The following is a 26,920-nucleotide window of genomic DNA, read 5'->3' on the forward strand; positions in this document are numbered from 1 at the left end:
AGAAATTGCATCACGAGTGAAGGAGCTTTGGTGCTGACTAGACAAGGCAATGCAGAGGGAGCAGGATGGAGGGACGGTTGGAGGAAGAGGAGGCGGCATGGGGACTGCACAAGCGCTCTATGACTCACACACACACACACACACACACACACACACACACTTCATCACTCCCATGGTGTCCTAGCTCTCTCGGCTCGACCCCTCCTCTTTCTGGATCTCTGAGCCTGCTCTTGCTGGGAGCTATACAGTGGGATGGGGATTCTCAGTTCCCTCCCCCCCACACACTCAACTGTACACACTCAGCCTCAAATTCTCTCACTCTCACACTCCACGTTGCTGCATATAACATCTGACTGTAAACCACCCTCTGCTGCATGGTAGAGTCCTGGTGCAAAATGCAGAAATGTGTTTGAACATATGCAACATTAGGAATTGGAGATTTGAAGGAATCCCTCTTAGAGCATGACATTAATATTATAGTAAGATTTATAACATAATGTAACAATACATTTAAAATAAATGCTGTATTATTTCCTTGATAACATAAACACCCCTTTCTCTAGCAGTGTCTCCACACCCTCTTGCGTATCCCCGTCATTTCATCCTCCTGCTTTTGAAGGGTGAATGCCTAGATATCAAAGGGGAAGCCTGCAGCGGAGCACACCAAAGTGATGCCTGATAGGGGTGACCTTTAATTATTATGTTTTTAAATCTAATATAATAAACACTTTATATCTACGGAATACGTAATTTATCATTTTAAATCCACAGTTTTAGTTTCATAAATTGGTTGTGCCGCACAGTACACCATTAACAAACTTTGTTTTATTGCGCCCCCCACACCCAGTCGATGATAGGTTTTATCCGTATGGCCAAGTCAGGTGATATTTTCCGCTTCGCCATTTTGTACTGCTGCGCCGGGTATTTATCATAAGAGTCGTGACTATCCCGTTTACACTGCTAGTTAGGTGTTGAGACGGTTCCTGCTATACTCGGTTTCTCATTTCAAGCCTGTGGCCTTCGTTAGGTTTCGCGAAGTGCGATTTTAAGAGTCGACATTCCTAATTAATTTTGTATATTTAGATTATTTTTATATTGTGTGAGAAAGAATGTCGGCCGAAGCTCCCGAATACTCTCCGTTCTTCGCAGTGATGGGTGCCTCTGCGGCTATGGTGTTTAGCGGTAATATCACACGACCACCTCTTATATTTAAGCTGTTTAATGTCGTTTTGTGCGTTTCCTGCTAACCCATTTTGCATTTATATCATTCCTAACAGGGTGCTTTGAATTGTCAACCATGGTGTTTCTTGTGGCTTTACTAAAAGCCACCCGCTAGCCTTGCTAACGTTAACGTCGCATTGCTAATCTTGAGCGGTCATTTATTTAGACTTAACGGCTAGCTGGGGCAGCCAGTGACTTTGGTTTATTATTATGCCAGTGTTTAGTTAGTATTGGCTAAGTAGTTGATGCAATTATGGCTGCTAGCCTCTCTGCTTCAAGACTAACGGTAGTCAAGGCGAGTTAATTTCGCTAGCTAGCTAGCTGATGACGACTACATTAGGTTAGCTTTGACGTTAGCTAGCTTAGTTCGGTTTTGTACGTTAGATGATTTATCTGATTTAAAACGGTGAATGTTGCCAACTGATAAGACAATATAACGTTAACATTGTTATTAAAGATGTCAACATGTATTCCATTTATCCCTCATACAGTTGGCTGCTTGTTAGCTTTCTCCACTTAACAGAAGGTTTATAGGTTAAGTTAAATCCCACCTTTCTGCCAGATGCCACACTAATGCATGCAGGGTTTAATGGTGTAGCTAACGTTAAATAGCAATAGGTTATGAGTTTCACACAAAAGTAGAGACCATAACCAATGACATTAAATAATCGCATTGACATAGTTCTGCGTAAAATGTGCTACTCGGCAACAGTTTACCAGCTGTCAAGTCGGTAGTATCACATCTAATTTAATTAAAGTTATTCTGAAAATCGCTCTGTCTTACAACTCCAATAACCATTGGAAACCAGAATCCGCTGGTTTACTTCCTTATTGCTCAAAGGAACGACACAAGGTCACATGATAATCACATGATGAAACTTCTGACTTGGAATTGCCATCTGGGTACCGATCTTGTGAAATGTTACTATTAAGGCAAAAGTTAACAAGTTGGCGGTGAACCTGTTAAAAGAAAATATGACTAATTTTGACAAACTATAAAGGGTCTGACACCACTGTTATCAGTGTTTTTGGATAGAAAGTGTGAAGTGACACAGAAAGGGAACTTTGAAACTGGCTTGTTTTAGTATTGGTCATACTTGCTTTTTATGAATCCTTTGCTAGTATTTATCTTCCCTTTAATCTAAGATGAGAGCTACATCATATGCCAGTGATGTATCACAGCAAAGGCCTACATTTGTGACCAACTAGGGTGACTGGTGGGATGGGTGCAGCTCCAATGGGAAATCAACAAGCTGCTAATTGACCATGTTGCAGAGGGCTTGACCCGCTGTAGCTCGAGGCCTTTTGGCAAAACTGGCTCATTTATGGTACATTCACTGGGGGGCATCATTAGGGGACATTACCAGTGAACGGCTTTAGGGTAAGAGCTTAAAATCTATTATGAAAGAGCTTTTTTTTTTTTTTTTTTTTTTTCTGCCGAAGTGTCATCTTGGATTCTGTTCCCACCTCTTCTTTTGTCTTATCCCAGATTTAAACATCCACATGCCTATTTAATGGTCAGTGAAAGCAATGTTTTAACATGTTAACTAATCACATTGGGCTGCATTGTAATGACAAATCTCAGAAGTCATTTTTAGCTTGAGTTTTAGAGTATTTCAGAAGTTTCTGAGAAAAATCTGACCTAGTAACTGCTGTTTGAAGCGTAAACTCCAGCCCTACCAGGAAATGAGAACCCGCTGGATGCCAAAGCAACCCTGATCTCGTCATAACTTTGTGTAGTGATAGGCAAAGGCAGCATGGCGGTGGTGGACCCTGAGGCTAGTAGTAGTACTAGTCTGCGGTGGAGAAGGACTGACAGCTGGGGAATTAGCTGGTAGGGAGGGGATCATGCCAACACAAAGAAGGGATGTGGTATGGACAGGGAGACTTGATGATTCAGACTTTGGCATTAAGATCTTACCATGTGTCGCTGATAGAAATACATTGTAGCTTGTGCTTCTGTGATGTTGGTCACTTTAGTGTACACAAGATGAAGGACTTTGGCTGCAATGTATGTCCTATTTTGGTGGGTTCATCCATTATTCAGTTTGTAAAATATTGAGAATAATGCCAGATTCACATCACAATTTCTAGGCTCAAAGATTCGCACCCTAAAAGACTATGGAGCTAAATCGGGGCCAAATGTTTTGTTCATTCGAAAAAAATATATATAGTTGAAAAAATAAAGCTTGAAATTGAAAATTTAAGTTTTGGTCAAAACTTGGAAAAAATAAAACCATGTATTTGAACTAAAAATAAGTGTACCAATTTTTCTTTCAGTTTGAATAAAATATAGATTCAATTCTGGAATTATTTTGAATAAATTATAAATTTTCATTTTTCACTTTTATATTTGTTTTCAGTTCCACATTTCATGTTTTCAGATTCAAAAGTAATTTTTTTACGGCTTCAAATCTTTTTTTTTACGGCTTCAAATCTTTTTTTTTCGGTTTCAGATCTGTTTTTCACTTTCAGATATTTTTTTTTCGGTTTGAGACTTTTGGCCCTGATTTGGCGTGGGGGCGTGGCTTCAACTCAGAGGGGCGTGGCATTATGAGTGACAGCCTATCAAAGAAGGCAGAAGACCCCTCTTTCATGTTGACTTCAGGAAATGGTGTTACTGTGATAACTATGACTGAATGCTTTCTATCCACTATATACATGTGATGTTTACTTAAACTGATGCCAGTGACAAAGTTCCATTTAAAAAAAATGTTTTGGACAACAAATGGTACCAATTACATTATAAGAGCAATAAACTGTGCCAGATTGTGCAGTTCAGCAGGAACAATGACTTCTCCCACTTCCATGTATGACTTATAGCACCACAGTATTCACTGGCACCAGCCCACAGGTAGGACATGTGAAAGATATTAGCATTTTTGAATAGATACTTTGCGACGTTATCCCTCAGTGGCATTTTTTTTTTGTGATTAACACATAAAAGGAAAATAGGTGGACAGCTGGACAAAGCTGGCAATCAAGCATCGCTAGCACTAAAGTTAGCATTAACTAACGTTAGCTTCACACTAGCTGGTGTTTTTACACTAATTTCAGTGTCCAGCTCAAGTTTTTTTTTACTTTAACGTGTATTGGTCTTTGTTAACCTCGGTTTGTCAGAATGACCATAACTTGACACTGGCTGCAGTGAAGGTCTCCTTTTATAGAGTAGACAAATATGACTTTACATTAATGCTCTGACCTGATAAATTACGTTTTACACTATAACGTTACATGTAACAGCATGACAGTTATGCCTTACAAAATATGCCAAGTGGGCAAACTTTGAAGGCTTCTACCACAGCCTAACTTAAGTATCAGAATACACTAACTTGTCTTTTTGTATTTGTATGTCTTACTGTCTGTTTTCTGGACGGTGTGTGTCCGTAATAAAAGCTTTGATTGATTGATTGATTAACAAAGCGGACCAGGACAAGTTATGTTGTTTAAACTAACCATGAAAAGGTAACACTAGCAATGTTAGTTATCTATAATGTTTTACATTTATAAGGCTGTACGGCTGCAGGCAGCCACTGTCGAGTTATGGTCATTCTGACAAACAGAGGTTAACAAAGACCACTACACGTTAAAGTCAAAAACTTGAGCTGGACACTAAAATTGGTGTAAAAACACCAGCTAGTGTGAAGCTAACGTTAGTTAATGCTAACTTTTGTGCTAGCGATGCTTCATTTCCAGCTGTCCACCTATTTTCCCTTTATGTGTTGACAAAAAAAATGCCACTGCGGGATAATGTCCCAAAGTATCTATTCAAAAAGGCTAATATCTTTCACATGTCTTACCTGTGGGCTGCGCCAGCAGGTTGCCTTGGCGGAGCGGACGCTATGCTGACTGCCGAGTGAATACTGTGGTGCTACATTCAATGTCATACATGGAAGTGGGAGAAGTCATTGTTCCTGCCGAACTGCACAATCAGTTTATTGCTCTTATAGTGTAATTGGTACCATGTGTTGTCCAATACAATTTTTTAAATGGAACTTTGTCACTTGCATCAGTTTATTAAGTAAACATCACATGTATATAGTGGATAGAAAGCATTCAGTCATAGTTCTCACAGTAACACCATTTCCTGAAGTCAACATGACAGAGGAGTCTTCTGCCTGCGTTGTTAGGCTGTCACTCATAATACCACGCCCCTCTGAGTTGAAGCCACGCCCCCCACGCAAAATCAGGGCCAAAAGTCTGAAAAAAAAAAAAAATTATCTGAAAGTGAAAAACAGATCTGAAAAAAAAAAAAAAAGATTTGAAACCGAAAAAAAAAAAGATTTGAAGGTGTAAAAAAAATAAGTTTTGAATCTGAAAACATGAAATGTGGAACTGAAAACAAATATTAAAGTGAAAAATGAAAATTTATAATTTATTCAAAATAATTCCAGAATTTAATCTATATTTTATTCAAACTGAAAGAAAAATTGGTACACTTATTTTAAGTTTGAATACATGGTTTTATTTTTTCCAAGTTTTGACCAAAACTTAAATTTTCAATTTCAAGCTTTATTTTTTCAACTATATATATTTTTTTCAAATGAACAAAACATTTGGCCCTGATTTAGCTCCATAAAAGACACTTAATTTGCAGAAATAAGCCATTTTTTTTTGAAACGGGCTGTAAGTTGCTGTGATCTTCTTGTGTGGTGTTGCATTGTTTTAGTAGTCTGGTGATGGTGTCCTGTCGTGATGCCTGCCTCAGAGCAGGTGACACTCACAAGGTGCCATCATACATCGTATAAATTGCAGCGGCTCCCTTTTCCAATTTCCTGTGCAGTTGTTAAGGCATGTACTGTATGTTATAGGATAGCATCGTAACCCATAATTTCTCACAAAGGAAGTTTCTTGCCCTTTTAATTCATGTTTACATTTTCTCTCTCTCTCACACTCTTCAATAAAGAGGTATAATTAGTGACCGTAGCATATATGCTCCACACATCCCTCAGCTTCTGATGTAATAGATTGGTCTCATCATTTCTGCATGCAGCCTCGTGTTTTTACAGTGTATATGCTACAGCCAGCACTCAGCATTTTAAGACAAACATTTTTTTTTTTGACCTTCCTGATTTTAAAATTTGCTCCCTAAAACCAGTACTTCCCCATTCACCCACTATTCAGAGCAGACCAATCTGCTGTCTATTGCGTGGGCATATTGCATACAAGATCATCCCTAGATGGAGGCACCTCCTGCTCTGACATCACAAGACGTCACAAGGGCATCCCATTCATCAAATATTCTGCAGAGAGGAAAAAAGAAAAGGGGAGGGGGTGCTCTTTACCTAAGCTTCTGAAGGTATTAAGACCCAGAGGTTGTGCCACCACACCACTGCAGAAGCCGCCCTACCACACATCAAACCTTTATTTGTCAGGACAGAATGGTAATGTTTAAGGGCTTTCCATCAACCCTCACCTGTCTCACCTCAGGAGTAGGAGGATAACATTACTGACAGTAACCTATTACGCTGTTTGTAAACGGATTGCTGAATGGCTAAAAGTGTCTCCCATTTAAAGCATGTTTTAGGCATTTCCAGAATATTGTTCTTAAGGAGATTTGCATGGCTAAATTAAAAGGTGTGTTTTGGAAAAAATACAATTGGATCTGCTATCTAGTTTTTATATTGAACTGCTGTTTGTTGGTGCTTGCGAAAAACCAGTGCCCAGTAGGCCTAATACTCAAACAAATCTAAGTTGATGGGCAGGAGTGATTTAACCTTGTATTGATACCATCTGTCTGGTGATGAATCAATATAAGTAGTTGGGGCTGTGGCTGGCTGCCATGTGCACATTTGAAGATTGGCCCGCGTCATCTTCCTGTCTGCCTCTAGATCCATATGCCAGAAAGCCTCACAGCTAGTCTTTGAGTTACCAGAACTATCTCCAGGCTAGATCAACACTCAAGAAATGAGAGAACACAGGGCAGGGCACCTCGGGCTGTACGCACAAGGCTCCAAGATTATATTTTAAGAGACATTTCACATTTACTCATCAGTATGTTGGCTACGAAGAGGCAAAAAAAACACCTTTGTCGGGTCCATGTTTGTACACCAATGGTATGACGAGATCAGCACATTAATTAAAAGATGATGCATTTTTCCTAACTATTTTTTAAATTGCCTTGCGAAGCAGCATCTATAAATGTGAAAATAAATGTCTTCATCTCTACGAGAATACATTGCATGTAAATATGTGTTTTTAATACTGCTGGATAGAGTAGATACTGCCACAGCATATATGGACCAATATATTAGAGGTACTGTATTTTGTAGTCAGTGCGGTCTCTGAGATTTCACTTTTGCTGTGGATGAGGAAATAAACAAGTTATTTTCACATACATACATGCGCACACACACCTCTGATGTGGGGAAATCTTGTCAAACCAGCCTGTCTTTGATTCCGAACACTACCCTGCTCTGACAGGCTCTTGTGGGTCTATTCTGTACATGTGTACTGTACATCTATTGTTTGTACATCCTAGAAGAGGGATCTCTCTTCTGTTACTCTTCCTAGGGTTTCTTCCATTTTTTTTCATGTTTCATTACCTCTGGCAGAATCAGGCTGGCCAATCACAGCCATTTATCTAATATGGGGTGTGTTTCAGACAATGACAACTTGTGGAGCCTTTACGCAAAATACCTAATGGTGTCATTTTTGGCTCGGAATAATAATAATATTAATATAACCTGAACCTATAGATGGCTGTTAAAGTACAATTTTCAAATTCTGATGCCAGAAACAACAACTCTGGTTTACAGACTTATTGACGCTACACCAGCACAGCTCATCTCTACGCCCTGTAGTCTGTTAACATTTGTCCGATGCTCAGCGCTGTCACATGTTTGGTTGCTCTGATTGGTTGTAGGTCAGAGGCATTTTGGTCTACCAGCGTTGATAACGCCCCTTGGAAATCGAAAATTATCTTAAAGTGTTCTAGACTTAATTGGCATTTGTGATTTGGTCACACAATGTAAGGCTTGTGTCTTTTATTTTTATTTTTTTATTTATTCAAATCGAGAGTCTAAGGAGAGAGGGTTTCGTATGCTCTACAGATCAGAAAGCCCCTTGAGGCAGATTTGAGATTGGGGGATATATTTTTTTTTTGTCAAGTTTCACATAGGCTTACATTATGAAATAGACCTGGTGATGCAGATTCCCATCATCATAGTAACTCGCTGTGCTTGCTTGCACAAGGCGAGAGAGAAGAGGGGCTCTGCTCACAGTGACATGTTGGATGATCAAAGCCTTTATATAATGACAATACTTCCAGCTGTTGAAAGTATTCCTCTCCCCGTCATCCTTCGTTTAACTTTTTTGCTAGTAGCCATGGTGACGTGACCTGCCCTGAATTGCCGCACGCTAAATTACGACAAGCGTACGCCTCGCGTCATCATAAGACAGCCTACCTGGGACAAAAACAAATCACGGGTAACACAGTAAGGCAGAGTTACTGTGATTAGTAACTGTAATATAATTACTGTTTTGGAAATTGTAATCCCTTACACTACTTGTTACTGTGGAAAGTAATATTACTAAGTAATGCATTACTGCCCAACACTGCTCACCAGGATGCTATTCTACATTTATATTAGGGGTGTGCAAAAAAAAAATCAATTCACATTCGTATCTCGATTCAAGCTCTACCGATTTCATAGAATTCCAAAAATCAATTCATATTTTTTTTGATTGTGTGTCTACTGCAATCGCATGGGAAAAGTAACTACATTTACATATTTTGAAATCGAGAATCGTTTTTGAATCTTGAGCCTAAAAATCGATCGAATTGTGACATTTTCTGAATTGTGCCCCCCTAGTTTTTCGAGCAGGCTGATTATTGATTTCCTCTTCTACTCTCCTCCTGCAGTCAGACTTGGCTGTGTGTGACGTAGGTTGCACTATGCTTTCTCCTCAGCGTCACAGGCGAGCAGAGCTAATATGCTGATGAAGCTTTTTGTTCTCCTCCTTCCCCGTCACATTACAGTGATGCTAGCCAGAGACTAGTGTGGACTGGTCCCCCACCCTCCCACCCCGCCACCCTCCCACCCACCCCCGCTTCTCTTATGATGTCAGCAGTTCCCTGTCTGCTTAAGCCTAATCAGATCTTTTTCATTCAGAGTGATTTACAACTCTGCAGTGGCCATTCTGAAATTACAAGGGCTGAAGCAGTTTGAGAAGATGAGATACATGTGATTAAAGGTGATTTTTTTTTTTTTTTTTTTTTTTTTTTGTCGCATAGTGTCTGCGTCAGTAGAAAAGAGCGGGTTGGTTATTTCCCTTTTGAACACAAGGACAAATTCCCCAGATGGAACCATGTTGGATTTTTAAGGGGAACCAAAACTAACCTATTGGGTGTTCCGTGTCTTATTTCACTTCTGCTTCATTATTCAGCTGAGCCCTCTGCTTTCTGCCATCATGTCATGTCTACTAGCTAGTCTATTGTATTGCATTGTACACTACTTTATTTAACAAAGTTATCTTCTCTTTTCCCTACCAGCCTTGGGAGCAGCCTATGGCACAGCCAAGAGCGGTACAGGGATAGCCGCCATGTCCGTGATGAGGCCGGAGCTCATCATGAAGTCCATCATCCCAGTGGTCATGGCGGGTATCATAGCCATCTACGGCCTGGTAGTAGCAGTGCTGATTGCCAACAACATCTCAGAGAAGGTCACCCTTTACAAGTGAGTTCATTTGATCACATTTAGTGTTGTCTACGTTTCTTTTTATTGCATTTTATTTATTCTGAGACAATCTTGAGTAGTAAAGGCTCATTTAGTCAGCTGTAGCGATGTAGCCCTGTCACTTGTCAGTCTCGGCATGAGCATAACAAAAACCGCTAAACAATTGCAAAGACGCTGCTGTTCCTATTTTGTCATTTTATTATTTTAAAGCCCCCGAAAGGACCAAAACAAACAATGAATTTTATCCTACAAGAAAATTCATCTGTGTAGCCCCCCTATTGTACTTCCTCTATATCATTAACTATTTAACACACAATTGTGACCTATACCTTCATTACAATGAACACAGCCAGTGTACTTAAACTACTCTGACTGCAATTTCAATTTTGTCACATCACTGCATGAGCTCAGGACATGTTAACACTGGTCTGCAGTCTAGTGCAGCCATCATGACTATTTTATAAAAAAATAAAAATATATACAATAACACAAGCCGTGTTCTTTAAGTCTTAAGGCCGTTTTATAGTCGTGCGTAGAATTGACGGCGTACCCACTGACATGCACCGCTTGGTAGCGTTGCATTTCAACCAGACTCGTTTCCTGGTTCTCCTTCTCCATAAACAACATGAAATATAAAAGATGTTCTGACTTTGGCATGTTTAGTTAAAATGTTCTCAAGTGCTTAAATTGTTAACCCAGATCCCTTGTGCTGACAACGTGTGTGTTTGTGTGTGTTTAGGAGTTTCCTCCATCTGGGAGCTGGGCTGAGCGTGGGCCTCAGTGGGCTGGCAGCAGGCTTCGCAATTGGCATTGTGGGCGACGCAGGCGTGAGGGGCACAGCTCAACAGCCGAGGCTTTTTGTGGGCATGATCCTCATCTTGATTTTCGCTGAGGTCTTGGGTCTCTACGGGCTTATTGTTGCCCTCATTCTCTCCACGAAATAAACACCCAAACATCTCCACGTCAAGATCTGTCCTTTATGTTGCTGCTGGAGAAAAAAATGTCTGCCACTCAAGATGAAAGAAGTGAAGGCGGGGGAAAAAAATGAATTAAAATGGCTCCATAAATATGGTCTTATCTCAACAATGTGTACAGTTGTCCCAATTTGATAGTCAACTTGTAAATGCGCAATGTAGTGATCTGTCTGTCTCGTGTGCGTGCGTGTGTGTTTCAAAATTGTATGACGAAGATTCCTTTTTTTTTCCCTCCTCTTATTTCAGGCCTTGAGGCCAGCTGAGGCAGCTTGGCCTCCGGTCTTAGAGCTGACCAAAGGGCCGCACAGCTTTTTCTCCCCCCATATCGACTTGGGAGTTGACACAATTTCTGCATTAATCTTGAGAATCTATTTGTAAAGAAAGATGTATATGGACTTACGATTTTTTTTTTTTTTTTTCACTGATTTTATTTATGAGAAATTGTTCATTGAACTGTTCAATGCAGCAAAAGTCTTTAATTCCCCAGGTTATATTATACATATATACAGACATACATCTATATATCTACATAGATTGATTTAATGCACTGTGGGTTAATTGTGATAAGTGGTTGGAATTCCTCTGGATGTAATTCTTGGTTTAAAAGTAAGATTGCCTTTAGTATGTTGCTGGTGAAGTGGGAGTTTTGTGTGTAGCTGTATTCTAATCATTACGCAAACATTCTCAAACTTCAGTGTTTTTCCTGTAGTACTGTTTGCATTAAAGGTGTGTGTGTGCCCTGTATTGGGTCTCACAAGTGTAATTTCCAAATTTCATCTCCATCTTATTCACTCCCCCCCTCCCCTCCCATCTGTGGCTGTACTTCCACATTCCAGTCATTAAGGTCCTGCATGGGTTTCAGTGTTTTGTTGCTGTTGGATATGAAGCTGAAGAGCTGGCTAGTTTCAGAAGACTTAAACCAGATCAAAATTTCACGTATGGGTCCTCCAAAAAAATGTTGAGTTGATTGCTACTGCTTGTAGCATGCAGCAGGAATCCAGTGAGATTAGTGTTTGGCCTAGTTACATGCAAGGACCAGTCCTCTTTGATCTGGGGTTTGTTTTCTGAAAATGGAACTGCTGCTGACGCATTTACTAAAGCGCCAATCTACAATCCTGTATTACCACTGATACTGAAGTTATCCTGATGTGTCGACATGTGTGTCACAATCGAATTAAAGAAGATTCCAACTTAGATTTGACTGGCTTTCAAACACAGTACCATTTATTTTACTGTGACATGCAAGTCTTCTATAGAGACATGACTTGGCATTTCTTTATTACAAAATTGTCTAGCTGCATAACAGATTAGCAGAGTTTTATTTTTTTTTTTACAGGATTCATGTCTTCTGTTTCACTCTGCAGCAAGAGCTGGTAATCTTCACTGGTTAACCCTTCAAGAATTACACCTACAGCACTGGAAGATAACTGCACACAAAGCCTGCATTGTACTGCTGGCAGATGGTTTTATGTTTAAGGTATAAACGATAAATCCGTTAATATTTTTATAGTGTTCAACTGTACAGGACAAAAATGCAACATAGAAATCATTACATCTGCACAATGACTAATATGTCTGCATTAAACATTAGGCTACTTTTTACAGAGACTGTGCTAAAATAGTGTGTTAGCAAAATACAGACTTTTAGCAAATACATTTCATGGCTCAAGATGTTTGGAGGCTGTTGAGCAGAGTCTGAGAAATGCTGCTGATGGCACTGAAGGTGGCGCTGTCGGGAAATGACTGCATGAAGTCTTTGCCTTCCTCTATACACGTGCTGAGCAGAGGATCCAAGGGCACGCAACCTGAAACAGAATAGACCTAGTTGATTACTGATCTTAACCAGTTAAGATCACTGCTGTAGTTTCACAGCACTGCTAAAAGTGGATTCACAGCTATGTGATGCTTGAAAGTAACACGCAAGTAACAACTTAATGAAAATCTATACTGAGAAGCAATCATTACTCAAGAGATTGATCTTCCAGGGAAAACCATTAAATGATCTATTAATTTGATCAAGAATAAATAGATAAGTATGAATCATGCATTCGCTGAAGTATTTTAAACCTGCTACGCTGAAATCTGGATCGACCATTTTAGCAGCGATGCAAAATGCCTCCTAAATCATGAATGGTGGGTGAGGAGTAATGTGCAGTCACAGTGTGTTGTGACACCTTGTGGCTGGAAGCTAACGTTACATGTGATTCAATCCCACTGATCTTACCTAGGAAAACTGATCCAGTCAGCTTGGCCAACTCTTCACCACCACCTTTTGAGAATATATTGCTGCACTCCTGAAAAGAAAGAGTATGTGTTAATGGATATATATTGAACTTTGACAGCACTACAGCGATTGATTTGCAGTTTACCTTTATATCGTACATAGTGTTCCATACTGGGATGCACATTACTGCAACAACAATTACATTAGAAAAGTGTTTCATGAATAAAATTGTATCACTTTACATACTGAGCAGTGTGGACAAACAAATCCACTCATGTTCTCGATGATGCCCAGGATCTGAACACCTGTCTTCTTACAGAAGGTGATCTCTCTCCTCACATCCCCCGTGGATACGGCCTGTTGCCAATACAAGACCAGTAACAACAACTGTCACTGGATGTCATGCAACTGGTTAGGGTCCAGTCTACACTACAGTACATACAGTATTATCTATGGTACAGTAAAAAGGAGCTCACTGTGCTGGTCAATTTCCTTTTTCACCTTGCTTGAAAACACACACATGCAGGACCATATACTTATATTGCTGATAAGTTCAACAGCCAGAGCTACATTTGTTAGTGTAAGTTAGTCCTGCAGCTCCTTTGTTTTTGACAGTAAGGTCTCTCCAGACTAGTGGGTACCTGAGGTGTGGTGACCAAAACGGCTCCATCCACTTTGTGTTTTTTAAGGTTCTCCAATACAGCCAAATGCTCGTCAGAAGTCCCTGGCGGTGTGTCCACCAGCAGCACATCCAGCTCTCCCCATGCTACATCCGACACAAACTGGGCAATCATAGCTGTGGGACAGGACAGTCAGAGACAGAGAAGATATTGGGCAGAAGACAGGGAGTCCAAGTGTTCACTGGTTTAAGTTGAGACATAGATGTTAAAGCAGACAATAGCGCTGTGCAATTAATCCATTTTTTAATCATGATTACGATTTCTATTAACGATCCCAAAAGCAGAGTAATGGAGAAAAACGATTATTTTGCACATTACTTTTGCAAAGGGGAAATTTCAGAGTTCAAGGTGTTTTCACTGTTGATTTGTTTAACTGCTTCACTGTTGTTGTTTTTTAAATTCAATAAACTACATCGTCTTTCCAAAAGTCATTGAGTAATGGTGTAAAATAATCGTGATTTCAATATTGACCAAAATAATTGTGATTATGATTCTTTCCATAATGGAGCAGCCCTAGCAGACAACCAGAATATCATGATGATATTATAATATTTTACTGGTGTGTAATTCCATCAAAAAAAAAAACAATCATGTTAAAATATACTGGTACAGACCCTTAAAATAAGTTCTGTGCCCACATGATAGGTCTATTAAACAGTGTCACAGACAAGTACAGCGGCAGAGTAGCTTACCCGTTTTCTTTGGCCCCCTCCACACCACTGCTTCATCTGGGTCCTCCAGCAGGAAGCCGATGGACATAAGTGCGAGGCTCTTCTCCGCATCAGTGTAGACCGGCACCCATCCTGAGTCACACTGGTGCACGTCAGGCCGGCCCACACTCAGCATGCGGGGGATACTAGGCCCACACAGGTCAACGTCCAGGATGCCAACCTGATGAACACATTGTTTTATGAATTAGACAATTTACTTAATGTTGCTCATTTCTCAACATCTGTGAGAACACAAGTAAGGTATTGTGTACAGAAAGAAACATAACTGATAAATACTAAAAGTAAGAATGACAATGATTGCAATCGCTTAGTGATAAGCAACATGTGAACTATTTAATACATTATATGGATCTTTATCCCAGCAGACATTTTGACTTGTCATAGTAGGAAAAGCACAGCTGAAATTGATAACCTTAACGATGGCTCAATTCCATCAAGTGTCCCAGTAAGCTATTTCAGTGAGTCAGCATGAACAATACCAGGGCCTCTCCTAAGTGGAATGCAGCCATCATTCATGGTTTTGAATACACCTGTGCTTTTCCTACTATGACATGTCAACATGTCCGTCGTGAAAAAGGTCTATTTACCGTAGTAATGTTTTTTTTTTTACATGAATCGCAACCACGTCTCCTTAAAGGCTCCTCGTGTGTTTTAAATAGAATAACAGCATGTCAGCATATATACTGACACTCCGTGTTCTGCTGGTCTTTGAACTCACCTTTTTGCCTGCGTGCCTGAGAGCCAGTGCTAACTCTGTGGTGATGGTGCTCTTCCCGACACCACCCTTCCCTGACAGGACCAACACAACATGCCGGACCTGGGCCAAGTTCCCGTCTCATATGAAAAGGAGAAAGAAAACTGTTTAGTTCAGCAGTTCATTTCTAGAGTTTCGTCAGTAACCGTTTATGTCACGAAAGTAGGTCATCTGAACTGTCAAAGTAATCCGAACCTACGGTCAGAGAGAAATGTCGCAGTTAGGGAAGGCGGCCACGTTTGATCAGCCGAGGTCACACGTTTAACGTAACTTGGTAGACCTAGTGTGTTTGGAATATTGTTAAACATTATTATCTATGTAATAGTAACTTTACATTTCCCGAGGGTATAAAAACCTCAGCACTGATATTGAAAGCTTTAGCAATAAGTAACGTTAAAACTTGAGCTGATTTCCAATTAGCTTCCGCTAGCCAGCCAAGGCGTCAGTTAAGCTTTAAATTGAATACCTTTTTAAAAACACGCAGTTTCTGACAGGGGCCATCTCTAAACAACGACGAAACAGTTCGTGTAACGTGACGGATGGACGAGCTAAAAATAGGAACATAGCTTATTATATATTATTATATGACCGGTAACTAGACTTACCATTATTTTGTTCCATATTTTTGAATTGACACATGCACAGAGCTCAATTACTTCCGTACATCGTCATGCGCCACCTAGCCAATCACACAGCGCATGCTACATTTAAGTCCCGCCTCTTTTCCAACGCCACCAATAATATGCCGCTGCGCACCATATGGCGCATTAAATCGCACAAATAAACCAGTCTATGGTCAAACGGGATTATTGTGTTTAGTGAACCGTTTTACTTGTCTTCGACTTTTAACTAAGATGACTACTTGTGATTTTAAGTACATGATGGGCTCGTTATTTTATCAAGTAAGCAGACCACACATTATACTATAATTTGCACAAAGGCCAGCCAACGACTCTTGGTAAAGGTAACTAAAAAAGATAACTCCTCCCCCACTTGAGTCTCTTATCCAATCGGCACACGATAAGGGCGTGGAGAAGTAATGTTTACGTCTAGCTTGCTACGAAGTGGGACAGAGTGTAAACTGCACCTGTCACAAGGTCGGACATACAGTAGAAGCACACTGGCATTTTCAAATGAGCCACTGCAAGACCGTGTATAGGACGACTACTGTAAGGTAAGAGCTTAACTGCTGTTAAAATTGAGATAATGTGGTTCACTGAGTTTACTAACTTAGTTAAGATAAAGATGCAGCAACACAGCAAAACGTCGGCTGTAGTTTAACTGAAAATACATGCAGTATGTGCTGAGATTTAAACATGGAGCTGATGCTATTAGTAAACAGGTTTTCTGAAGTGGATCACTAAAGGACGGAATGAGCTTCTGCTGTATTTGAATAGAAAGTCTGGGCAGGACATGGACAGTGGTGCGCTTTTCAGTGAATATCGGAAACATGCAATCATTCACGTCACTGTCACTGTCCTACTGCCAGGCAGAACATTGGGTGACATAGGTAGGCTACTGTAGTTTGTCTCGACTGGGTTGCCCAGATGATGCATTTACTGTATGTAGGGTAAGGCCCAATTAAAGTGAGACTATCTGCAGTCTAACTAATCTAAATTATTGGCAGTTATCTCCTGCACCTGCTTGCAAAGCAGTCATCAGCTGCTGTGTTCAGCGTTGGCATAAACCAAGACATGCTATCAGGTTTAGGTACAGCGTTTAGTAAATATGTTGTCTCTTGTTGAGGTTGGAAGTGTAAACTATGTTATCATGATATTGAAGGTGGAAAACAGTTCAACATAGATACAATTTCTTTTAAAAGCAAACATATTAATCAGTTCTGTTATTGGTCAATACATTTGGACCCATGAAGGGTGACGTTACTAAAAAATATCTAACTAAGAATTATGCTTGTGTCATTACATACTGCATGAATACAAACTGGATAGAGGCAGAATGCCAATAATGTTTGGGTCATTGAAATTGCATCAACTTCTTTGATTGTTTTCCATGTTTGTTATTATTATACTTTAATTGTTCTCTTTGTGACACTGGATCAAACTTCCACCTAAATTTCCCCTAAAGGTTCCTCAAAAGTGGTAGCTATCTCACACATTGTCATTTTTCTTAGAGAAAAGGTTAGTGAACACACTGTTGAACCTGTTTTATACAGTCTTTGTGTTGAACTGAGAAAAGAGCAAATGTTTGCCCTTTATAATTACCAATTGACCTCATTTCAGTTGTCCAACAAGTTTGTGAGACATTGGAGAAGCAAGCTGAGTTGGAAATACAAGAAAAAAACTCATTCCACTCTGCAATTTATTATTCAAACCACATAAGCTACCATCTTTCAATTTTGAAACCAAATGCAACCAACTTAAGATGATATACTCTCATCATTGGTTTATTTCGATATTTGTTCATTAATTTAAGACCTCATTTTGCAGTTAAACTCCTATTCAGCTGAATCGGTATGTTTTTAATTCCCAGAAAGCCCTCTTCTATCAGAAACAGGCTATTACTGTCTCTCTTCCTGACCTCAACAAACAAATAAACTGTGAACAAGGAGTTCAACACTGACCTTACTTGACATAAATAAATAAAAAGTAGTACATGGCCTACTGTGCACATGACAGCTGGTTGTACAAGTGTTGGGTCTGCTGTCCACAGAGTTGCCATGCTGAGAAGAAGCAGGAACGGCCGGGCTCGGCATTTGGCCTGGAGCGAAACACGGCAAGAGACAGATGTTATGGCAGTGATCCAGACGAGGGACAGGGAGGAATGGGAAGGCCAGACGACGACACAGGTGAGACTTTAAGGTTTGTGGGGTGGAACCAAAGAAAAGTGGAGCAAAGTGTAGATTGGAAAATGTTGAATTTTAAAGGGAAATATCTAGATGAAGTGTATTTTTTGGATAAAGAGACTCTAACAAGCATCACTGTTTGATGTTAGAGGATAAAAAAAGTTTTTGACATCAGAACAGGTATGGTGTGATCAGCGGTGTACTGCTATTTGTGTTAAGTACCAGTGTCGTGCTGAGTTTCGCATTCCTGCCAAGAATCCACTCGGGAAGCAAGGAAATGCTACTACTACTGAGTCTAATTAAACATTGATGACCCTTAATTGTTCAAAAATTTCACACTTCAGCTCATTTATCATCATTGATGAACATGACAAAGAAGTTTGTTTAGTTTTTAAGCAGTACTTTGACTTAAAAAACATTATTTTGCCTTGTGAATGCAATTCTCGGCAGGGATCCAGAGCTTGACACAACACCGGCAGCTACCGGCAACTTTTAAGGTGAAATGTTTTATTGCATGTTACTCAATGCAGGGGTTGACATCTATCAACACACCTCAAATGTCAATATGGCAATTTGACTTTTCCATTTGTTTTTATTGTCTCTCTTCATGACATAAGCTTAAGTAATAATTGGATCTTCCAATTTCCTCACTTGAACTGCACTACACCCCTGGGTGTGACCGCATATGACAGATAATATTTCTACCCGAGTACCAGTAGTTTTCCACTGGCACTGTCCCCTGTCTGAAATGGCTGTGTGTAAGACATGGTCTCCAAAGGTAAGGATAGGAGGCTCAGTATTTTTGGAAGGGGTCTAATTTTACTTACTAGCACACATGACTTCTGTAACCAATAGGTACCATGAACCGCTTTGAAGGGAAAAAAACTTGTTGAGGCTTTGAATTATGACTCTCATTTGGCTCTTTGGATCGTTGAGTGCAAGATAGCAAAACCTTACCGCTACCAAAAGGCTCGTCTTTACAAAAAGGGCATCAGGGCTTTCAGTGGAAATTAGAAAACATTGAATACAATTCTCAGGCTCTCTCCACTGGATCTATTACCTTTCCCGGCTTTCAAGTCAACATCCCTGGACCATGGCCACGTCTACGAACTTACAAGATGCTGTTTGTGTCAAACAGATCAGCGGCGTGGAGTCTGAGGTGGATTACCTGGAGAGTTCTCAGGCCATATCTGAGGCGGTGGCCCTGCCCAGCAAAGTACCGGTGATAGGGGAGTCTTTCTGCCAGTGTGACCGACAGAAAGAGCTCGGCCCGGGCTTCTGTGTCACCAGTGACTGCCTCTGTGGGGAGGAGGATGAGGGTGAGTAAAAAGCTGATGAATACAGTAATACACCATATAAATACAGCAGTGTACACTATGTAAATTGGCACAAGTGTAGTGTTGAAGCTGGCCGGACTAATGCAAGGCTTTCACAGTAATATGACAGTATATTACACATTCTATAATTGGCTTTTGTGAGCACATTACTTCATATTCCAATTCATCCAAGAGTTGTTCAAATATTTCAAAGTATAAAATCATAACGTTCATGTGTTTGTGTTCCCAGGTTTTGACTGGGAGTGGGACGAGCACTACAAGTCTTCCGGAGCCTTCCTCAGCTGCAACAAAAGGAAGGTGAGTTTTCACTCTGACTACAGCTGCGGCACAGCTGCCATCCGCGGCACCAAGGAGCTCTCAGACGGCCAACACTTCTGGGAAGTCAAGATGACCTCTCCTGTCTATGGAACCGATATGGTGGGTAGCAGCCTGAAGATGTTTCTAAATCTCTGTTTGGATGTTGAGAATCACTGCAAACTATCATCAAATGAAAAGCTAGAAGTACTTCACCTGTTTTGATCCTGTTTTTTTTTTTTTTACTGTTTTGTCGGTGTAGATGGTGGGAATTGGAACTTCAGAGTTGGACCTGGAAAAGTTCAAATTCAGCTTTGGCAGCCTGCTGGGCCACGATGAGAACAGTTGGGGGCTCTCTTACACAGGTTAGAGGGTCCAAATACTGGGATTAATACTACTCTCTACCACCACCAATGTGTAGCACCCACCTGGGTGATGCACGGCAGCCTTACGGCGCCAGACGCTCCCCACACATCAGCTTGGTAGACTGGTATTTAAGTACTGAGCTTAAGTACAATTTTGAGGTGCTTGTCCAGGTGGGAGTCTTGTCACATTTCAGATGTTGTTGAAGCAGTTCTACCAAAGAGACATGTCCCCTCTTTAGTGGGGACCCCTAAACTGGTTTTTATCTATATCTATTCAAAGGTTTCCTCCAGCACAAAGGGGACAATGTGAAGTTCTCCTCTCGGTTTGGCCAGGGCTCCATCATAGGAGTGCACCTGGACACCTGGCATGGTACCCTGACCTTCTACAAGAATCGACACTGTTTAGGTGCGTGTATAGCTGTAATTCAAGCAGGTCTTCTTAGCTACATAAAACACGAGAAAACAGCATTTTAGTTATAACTGCCAAGTGGCTCTTAAGCCCAGTTTAGGCCAAAGATTTGCCACGAGACAAAACGGTTTTAGAATGTTGCTGGGAAAAGTCGCAGCGGTCTGAACTGGCCCGTCTCGGCTCGACTCAAGCAGCCTGCGACTCAGCTTGTCAAGTCGCCAGTGGAAGGTATCAGAACGTTGGAGACTGGCGCGTCGCAAGCAGTTGCAAGTTTCAACTCTTCTCATCGCAAATCTTTGGTCTGAACTGGGCTTTAATCCTAAATCCCTTCACCTCCGATTCTGTTTTTCTCTCCTGCTACAACAGGTGTTGCTGCCACTAGGCTGCAGAACAAGAAGTTCTACCCCATGGTGTGCTCCACAGCAGCTAAAAGCAGTATGAAGATTATCCGTGCCTGCTATACACCCACCTCCCTGCAGTACCTTTGCTGTGCCCAGCTCCGCCAAATGTTGCCCTGCTGCCCCAATGTACTAAATGCTATAGAGCTGCCCCCAGGCCTGCGCACCCTCCTGCAGTTACAGCTGGGCTGGGTCTTCACCCTCAGCAGCAGCCCTGAAGCCTCGGAGCAGCACGAGGAATTGCTTGAGGATTTCTACGAGGAGATGAGCCTGCCTTCCAGCCCCATCCCGAGCCCAGCCTCCACCCTGAGTGCCTGCGCCTCCCCGAGCCCCTGCACCAGCCCGTTTCTCGACACAGTCCCATACCAGTGTCCCTGTCACATGTCCCCTCAATCTCAACCCTGCACTTGCCACTGTCCTCCAACTCCTCCCAGCAGCGACTACGACAGCTGCTGCTCTGAGCCGGAGGATTACCGATGCAAAAGAAGCCGCTGGACATGACCTAGTAGTCAAAAGGTATTTGTAAGTGTTTGGCACACAGCTATTCTACCATTGCCATCAACATCTCCTGTTGGAAATCAAGAAGAGCAATCTCATCTTTTAGCCATTTTTTTTTCTTAATCTACATTTGGCGTGGATTGTTTCTTGTTTTTTATTTAGCAAGTGTGTGTGACATTCAAACAACTTTGTCATTGAATGGGGAGAAGGGAGTGAGTGTGTAGCGTATGAGACATTTAACGAAGTTGAGATTTTAGAGTGACATCTGGGTCATTCATTTGTATTTTAGCCAATTTCTATCATGGGGTTAATGATAACAATAATAATAATAATTATAATGATATGCCAGTTACTGTTTGGAAGGACTAATGTTTGCCAGATTAGACTTTGACAAAAAAAAAACACACTGGAAATCTTGTGAAAGTATACACTTGTTATTCTCAGGGACAGACTCCAGGGGGGAAGGAGTTGCTTTTTTGATACTGTGGAAAAGACTTTTTGTAAATGTGTTTTGTAATCAGCATTTGGCTTGAATATCAACAGTGGTGGTGTTCTTGCTCACCAGAGGATTTGTTTTTCTATTTACAGTTTGTTTGTTAACTTTCTTACTCAGGAAATTCTCTAAAATAAAACAAAAATGAAAAGTTCTGCTGCAGCTCATTTTTATAAGCCATTTCACACATAAACAAAAATAAATCACAGAGTTCACAAAGGTCCCTTCGACAATACAGCTTGCATTTACACAAACAGAATAAAATAATACACATCAAATAATTCCTTATTTTACTAAATATATTCTATTCCTCAAATCTGTTGAAGTTCAGATGGTTATAAATAGTGCTTTACTGGAAGGTAAACATGATATCTAAGGCATAGTTTAAGGTTGTAAACATCATTATTAACACATTAGAAACCAAGTGGTGACAAAGTGTCATTAGAGACCAGATTAATCCTCGCTGACGTCCGTCCATCTGGTCCTCAAGTGGACAGGTCAGTCCAGGACCAGCTGGGGGTTCTGGGCTGTGAAGCAGCGATAAACTCTGGCTGATATCTCCGGTCCTATACGTCTCTCTTTACCTCCACTTTTCACCAAGAGAGCAGCCAGCAGACCCTTTCTGTCCTCCTCTGACCCTAAACTCTGGTACGCCTAAAAAAAAAAAAAAAAAAAAAAATAGAAAACAGATAATTTTGTTTTTGTGAATGTTCTTTCAGGACACAAAAATGTGGCAATGTTTTATGTCTTGAACACATTGTGTGTTTTATGTATTAACATATATTATTTGACTTTTGATAGTCTTAATTAGCTTTGTAGCAACTCATTTGGCAATGGCTTGAATGTAACAGACATTCATTGATATCAAAAAAGTTACGCACTAAAGCTTTAAATCCTTTCAAAAACCCACCAGTTAAAGGTTCCATGTCATGCTCATTTTCAGGTTCATAATTGTATTTTCGGTCTCTACTAGAACATGTTTACATGCTTAAAAAACACATTATTGTTCTCATAATGTCTGTCTGAATATAGCTGTATTCACCCTCTTTCTGAAACACTCTGTTTAGCGCCTGTCTCTTTAAGCCCCCCTCCCAAAAAAGCCTAGTCTGCGCTGATTGGTCAGCGTTTTTGGGTCTTCCACATCTGCATCTCTGCAGCATCATTGCAGCCAGGAATGACTGTAATGTCACTGTAGCGGCACTTTCTACCTATTATGTAGTATTGTTGTGACATCACAACCGTACAGAAGTCCTGACGGCTTGTTTAAAAGAACCGTGTCTGAATACAGGCTGTGTGCATTTCTCTGTGGATTGAGTGTTTTCTATACTCACAGTATTTATATAGCACCTCGACCTGCTTTATAATCGGAGAATACATTGAAATCTCACTTTTTATACCATTAATGTCAAATATACTGTATATTGTCTAGGTTGATTTGTATACCTCCTAAAAGTAATAAAAAGCAGTGTAGTTCCTGTGATTTATCCAAAATGCCTCAGTTGCCTCACAGTGGGCATCCAGGCCACAACCCTGCTTGTGGTGGCACCAGCCTCTATGCACTGAGCTCTACAAGACCATACTGAAGCGCACTTGGGTGTACCTGCAGCAGCAGCTGAGGAGACGGGTAGGCAGCAGTCACAGTGGAGGCCACAGCAGGGCTGACTCTGTTCAGCTGCTGAATCTGCCTGCTCCAGACCTGGATCAGTCCCAAGCCGTCCCTCTCCACGCGAACCCCGCTGGCCCATGAACCGTCCACACAGAAGGGCAGCTCTGCCTGCTCTGTCAGCAGTCTGGAAGGACATCTTATAAGTGACATACATTTTCCTTGTCTATTAATGTGACAATGACTGGAGTGGCTGCATACTTAAAAGGGCGTTTTGATAAGGCCTTGGTGACGGCACACACGTGGTTAGTGACCTCCTGCCAGCCCTGCAGGAAGACCAGTGAGATATTCTTGCAGAGCTGCAGATACACAAGGACCTGGAGAGAAATGGAGACAGTACCAAAGAAACCCCTCATCTCCTGTACTTGATTCGAAACTCATCGTGAACATGTACTGTATGTATGTCAGGTATGTACAGTGTTTAGCAATCTGTTTTCTTCTGAAATATACAATTAAGTGGCAAAACATCTACAAAAAGAGCATGCAAGATCAACTAAGTATCGGATTCAAAGTAAACTGACCTCCTCCACATCCAAGTTCTCCATCCCCAATTTGGATTGCAGCGTCTCATCTAGTAAATGCACACCATAAGCATCGGTCCTGTTGGTAAGTAAACCCAAAGTCAGGTCAGAGTGTGTACATGAAAGCCAATGTGTCAGTGTCATCTCACCAAAGATTAATTCAGTTAAATAAATAAGAAGGTAACTGAGATATTTGTCTATCAGAAGCCACATTTATGGACACATACACTAACCTGTTATCTGTCTGAGAGTCTGACACTAAGAGAGTGACCTTCTTGGCTTCCCGGTTGAGACACTCCAAAATTGGACTGAGGAAAGACCCCATCCTTGTCTCCTCTCCTTCACTGTCTAGCATCTGCACTGGCAACAAAGTAACAAAGAGGAGTGCACCAGGGTGCAGCATGGACACTGAAAACATGCAACAAAGCCTGAGGCCTACCTGAGGTCACAATCACAACAACAAAGAATTCATTGTGTAGACTGCCATCAAAGTTAATTTATTACAACTTTAAAAGGTTGCTTACTTTCTTCCCAGAGATCACCATGTCCATGAAGTCCGTCAGACCCAGCACCAAAACCACTTGCTCCTCCTCCACCGAGCCAACTCCCTGCTAAAAACAAAACAGTAATGATCCCACTGGAGAAAGTAGAAAAAGTAAGAGTATGTAAGTAAAAATACAGCAAATGAATGCAGCCAAAATATCACAATCAATTCAAATGTTTATGTTTATTATGTTAGGAGAGGCGTGAGATGCCTACCTGAATTAAGTCTCTGGTCCAGGTGATGCTGTGAGGGAGCTGCTGGCTCTCAATGCTAAACCTCCACTCAAATGTAGTCAGGGTGTCCAGCAAGATGTCTGAGCCATCCTGTTGCAGAAGAGCTGGAGAAAAGCACACAGTCTTCCAGATGTATGCATATGCAGCCTTTTAGTCTATTGTCCTCTTTATGGAAATCATAACCTGGTTGACACAGACTTTAAAACTTGTAAATACAAATTGGCATGCATGCAATTGTCATTACCTAAAGTTTTAATTAATATATTAGCCAGTAGGTGTGTATATTTATTATTTAAATAAAAATATCACAGATGTCATCCAAAACTAAGACTGTAAACTAAAATAAACTAAATGCACTTAATTGGGATACAAAAACAACACCAGAAACTCCAATAATAAAGCACATTTCCCCCAATACATTTATATACTAAAAACGGACTGCCTTCCAGCTAATTTTTTTTTACTTTGTCAACGTTGTTAACATTAAAGAATCAATGGAAAAATAATAGCATTTAATATTTTTTACATTAAAATATCTATATCAAAATATTATGATTTTAACTGCAATGAACTACTGTATTTTGTAGCATCTATTAGTATTTCCCTAACTGTTTACAAGCTGTAGGCGATAGAAAGAAAAGTTTCCGACAGCACCTGAAGGCAGCATGGTGTACCTGGATCTATGCAGACAGTCAGACACCTGAGGCAGTTCTCTGGCCGGAGACTCTTGAGGTTCTCCGCTGCCTCTCTCCTCCTCTGCTGCTCCTGTCTCCTGTCCTCTTTCTCCCGGGCTCTTGCTGCTCTCTGCCTGTCTCTCGCCTCCTTCCTCTCCCTGGCAGCCTGTCTGTCCGCCTCTATCTCCTCCTTGGTGCGGCGTTTTCTTGCAGGGCTTGGTGTGCCACATCCATCCGATCGCGGGGGAGACAAAGCAGAAGTTTGACTGGACTCAGTTTTTGTGGGTGACGATGGGAGGGTTTTGCACTTGTGGTCTGAACTCTGATCATCTGTTAAGTCTGTGCTGACTGTTATTAATATTTGACCGCTCTCATCGCGGTTTAAGTCGGGGATTGTCTCAGCGTCGCTTTCCTCAGATTCAGATATTTCCCATGTTTTTGCTCTACGCAACGCAGACATTTCATATGTTTAACGACTCCTTGAATGCATTATTTACACAACACATGAAACAGCAATGTTGTATCACCTCGATGGTGTCCGCAGAGGGACAAAAGATACAAAAAACGCGCTAGCCATAGGCTATTACATTTATACAGTAGGCCCTAGGCTATTAGCAATTATACCACCCTGGAAACAGAGGGGACTTTTTCTCGAATAAACCCGACCACATAGTAGATTAGATGTCTTTAATTAGTAACTGCAGAAGGCAGACAGACACCACAGTTTATGGCATATTGGTTTTATTGGATTAAATCTCAGGACTCGCTGATTAAACACTGCCTGAATGGGTGGGATGGATGGTAAAAATCCTAAAACTAAAGTTGTTGCTGTAGCCTACTTTGTGTCATTACACATTACGCAGTAGAATATATTAGAAACACATAAGGCGGGAGAGAGAGATGAAAAAAACGAAAATTTGAATATGCAGATATTGAGGTAACAGGCCTGCAGTTGGTGTTTAAACAATTAGACTACTAGCTGGGGGTGGGGGATCAAAAGGTAAGCAAATGCTATATCAGGGATGTTAATGTTGCATCCAAAATGAATTTGATAAAACATATGCTTACATACAAGCATACATATCATTTGCACTTTGTAAATCTGAACACAAACAGATTTTTTATTTAGTTGTAATTTAATTGAGATTATATAATGTATTTTGACTATTTTGAAACAACTGAATTATTATATCATACATGTTATGACTTAATGGGAAATTCACAAATATGTCGATGTATTGAAAGAACATATTTCTTTTATATTTACATTTTCCTTCCAGATTTTTTCTTTCTCTATAATTATAATAATATTTAGACATTTATTTTATTATTCAACTTTTACTTTTTCTTCAATGTTTAGTAAAGAAAATAATCGAATATGTTTCTCAATAAAGTCTGCGGGATAATAAAAAAAAAAAAAAAAAAA

The 26,920-nt window shown here is 40.6% G+C and overlaps 4 protein-coding genes across 9 annotated transcripts; 2 read left to right on the top strand and 2 right to left on the bottom strand.

The window, feature by feature from the left end:
* Positions 1-898: 898 nt before the first annotated feature.
* Positions 899-12,067, top strand: atp6v0cb (ATPase H+ transporting V0 subunit cb). The gene is made up of 3 exons (XM_028568667.1): positions 899-1,182; positions 9,716-9,899; positions 10,639-12,067. Exons 1-3 carry the CDS (start codon positions 1,110-1,112, stop codon positions 10,841-10,843), a joined length of 462 nt encoding a protein of 153 aa, XP_028424468.1. The 5' UTR covers positions 899-1,109; the 3' UTR covers positions 10,844-12,067.
* An 8-nt stretch (positions 12,068-12,075) lies between these two features.
* nubp2 (nucleotide binding protein 2 (MinD homolog, E. coli)) lies at positions 12,076-15,974 on the bottom strand. 2 transcript variants are annotated; one of them, XM_028568666.1, is made up of 7 exons: positions 15,868-15,974; positions 15,227-15,342; positions 14,470-14,668; positions 13,739-13,893; positions 13,344-13,454; positions 13,098-13,167; positions 12,076-12,678 (listed from the first exon to the last, which is right to left on the bottom strand). In XM_028568666.1, exons 1-7 carry the CDS (start codon positions 15,899-15,901, stop codon positions 12,539-12,541), a joined length of 825 nt encoding a protein of 274 aa, XP_028424467.1. In that variant the 5' UTR covers positions 15,902-15,974; the 3' UTR covers positions 12,076-12,538. The 2 variants fall into 2 exon arrangements, with proteins under 2 accessions (XP_028424467.1, XP_028424466.1); XM_028568665.1 differs by lacking the exon at positions 15,868-15,974 and adding an exon at positions 15,462-15,694.
* On the top strand, positions 15,062-22,010 carry spsb3b (splA/ryanodine receptor domain and SOCS box containing 3b). 2 transcript variants are annotated; one of them, XM_028568664.1, is made up of 8 exons: positions 15,062-16,436; positions 17,933-18,068; positions 19,204-19,384; positions 19,632-19,819; positions 19,959-20,061; positions 20,342-20,467; positions 20,837-21,102; positions 21,302-22,010. In XM_028568664.1, the coding sequence occupies exons 1-8, from the start codon at positions 16,396-16,398 to the stop codon at positions 21,392-21,394; spliced, it is 1,134 nt and encodes a 377-aa protein (XP_028424465.1). In that variant the 5' UTR covers positions 15,062-16,395; the 3' UTR covers positions 21,395-22,010. The 2 variants fall into 2 exon arrangements, with proteins under 2 accessions (XP_028424465.1, XP_028424464.1); XM_028568663.1 differs by having other exon boundaries at positions 20,837-22,010.
* Position 22,011: 1 nt separating this feature from the next.
* Positions 22,012-26,556, bottom strand: eme2 (essential meiotic structure-specific endonuclease subunit 2). 4 transcript variants are annotated; one of them, XM_028568660.1, is made up of 8 exons: positions 25,475-26,556; positions 24,803-24,943; positions 24,568-24,651; positions 24,277-24,398; positions 24,044-24,122; positions 23,724-23,839; positions 23,460-23,649; positions 22,012-22,513 (listed from the first exon to the last, which is right to left on the bottom strand). In XM_028568660.1, exons 1-8 carry the CDS (start codon positions 25,952-25,954, stop codon positions 22,358-22,360), a joined length of 1,368 nt encoding a protein of 455 aa, XP_028424461.1. In that variant the 5' UTR covers positions 25,955-26,556; the 3' UTR covers positions 22,012-22,357. The 4 variants fall into 4 exon arrangements, with proteins under 4 accessions (XP_028424461.1, XP_028424460.1, XP_028424462.1 ...); XM_028568659.1 differs by having other exon boundaries at positions 24,568-24,654; positions 25,475-26,551; XM_028568661.1 differs by having other exon boundaries at positions 24,568-24,654; positions 24,803-24,924; positions 25,495-26,239.
* Between the last annotated feature and the right edge of the window lie 364 nt (positions 26,557-26,920).

This window comes from Perca flavescens, chromosome 21 (assembly GCF_004354835.1).
Source record: "Perca flavescens isolate YP-PL-M2 chromosome 21, PFLA_1.0, whole genome shotgun sequence".
In the NCBI taxonomy this organism is placed as follows: Eukaryota; Metazoa; Chordata; class Actinopteri; order Perciformes; family Percidae; genus Perca; species Perca flavescens.

Bases quoted from the DNA above. Each gene is read 5' to 3' on its own strand.
- nubp2 (XM_028568665.1), bottom strand. From the start codon at position 15,570: ATGTTTAACAATATTCCAAACACACTAGGTCTACCAAGTTACGTTAAA. The intron at 15,343-15,461 runs GTAGGTTCGGAT...TTTTCATATGAG, and splicing joins TGCGACATTTCTCTCTGACC to ACGGGAACTTGGCCCAGGTC. The intron at 13,168-13,343 runs GTATGTAAAGTG...CTTTCTTTTCAG, and splicing joins TTGTTTGTCCACACTGCTCA to GAGTGCAGCAATATATTCTC.
- eme2 (XM_028568659.1), bottom strand. From the start codon at position 25,954: ATGTCTGCGTTGCGTAGAGCAAAAACATGGGAAATATCTGAATCTGAG. The intron at 24,399-24,567 runs GTAAGCAACCTT...TTGCCAGTGCAG, and splicing joins TGGTGATCTCTGGGAAGAAA to ATGCTAGACAGTGAAGGAGA. The intron at 23,840-24,043 runs GTCAGTTTACTT...ATTTCTCTCCAG, and splicing joins AGAACTTGGATGTGGAGGAG to GTCCTTGTGTATCTGCAGCT.
- atp6v0cb (XM_028568667.1), top strand. From the start codon at position 1,110: ATGTCGGCCGAAGCTCCCGAATACTCTCCGTTCTTCGCAGTGATGGGT. The intron at 1,183-9,715 runs GTAATATCACAC...TTTCCCTACCAG, and splicing joins TGCGGCTATGGTGTTTAGCG to CCTTGGGAGCAGCCTATGGC. The intron at 9,900-10,638 runs GTGAGTTCATTT...GTGTGTGTTTAG, and splicing joins GAGAAGGTCACCCTTTACAA to GAGTTTCCTCCATCTGGGAG.
- spsb3b (XM_028568663.1), top strand. From the start codon at position 16,396: ATGAGCCACTGCAAGACCGTGTATAGGACGACTACTGTAAG. The intron at 18,069-19,203 runs GTGAGACTTTAA...TGTGTCAAACAG, and splicing joins AAGGCCAGACGACGACACAG to ATCAGCGGCGTGGAGTCTGA. The intron at 19,820-19,958 runs GTGGGTAGCAGC...TTGTCGGTGTAG, and splicing joins CTGTCTATGGAACCGATATG to ATGGTGGGAATTGGAACTTC.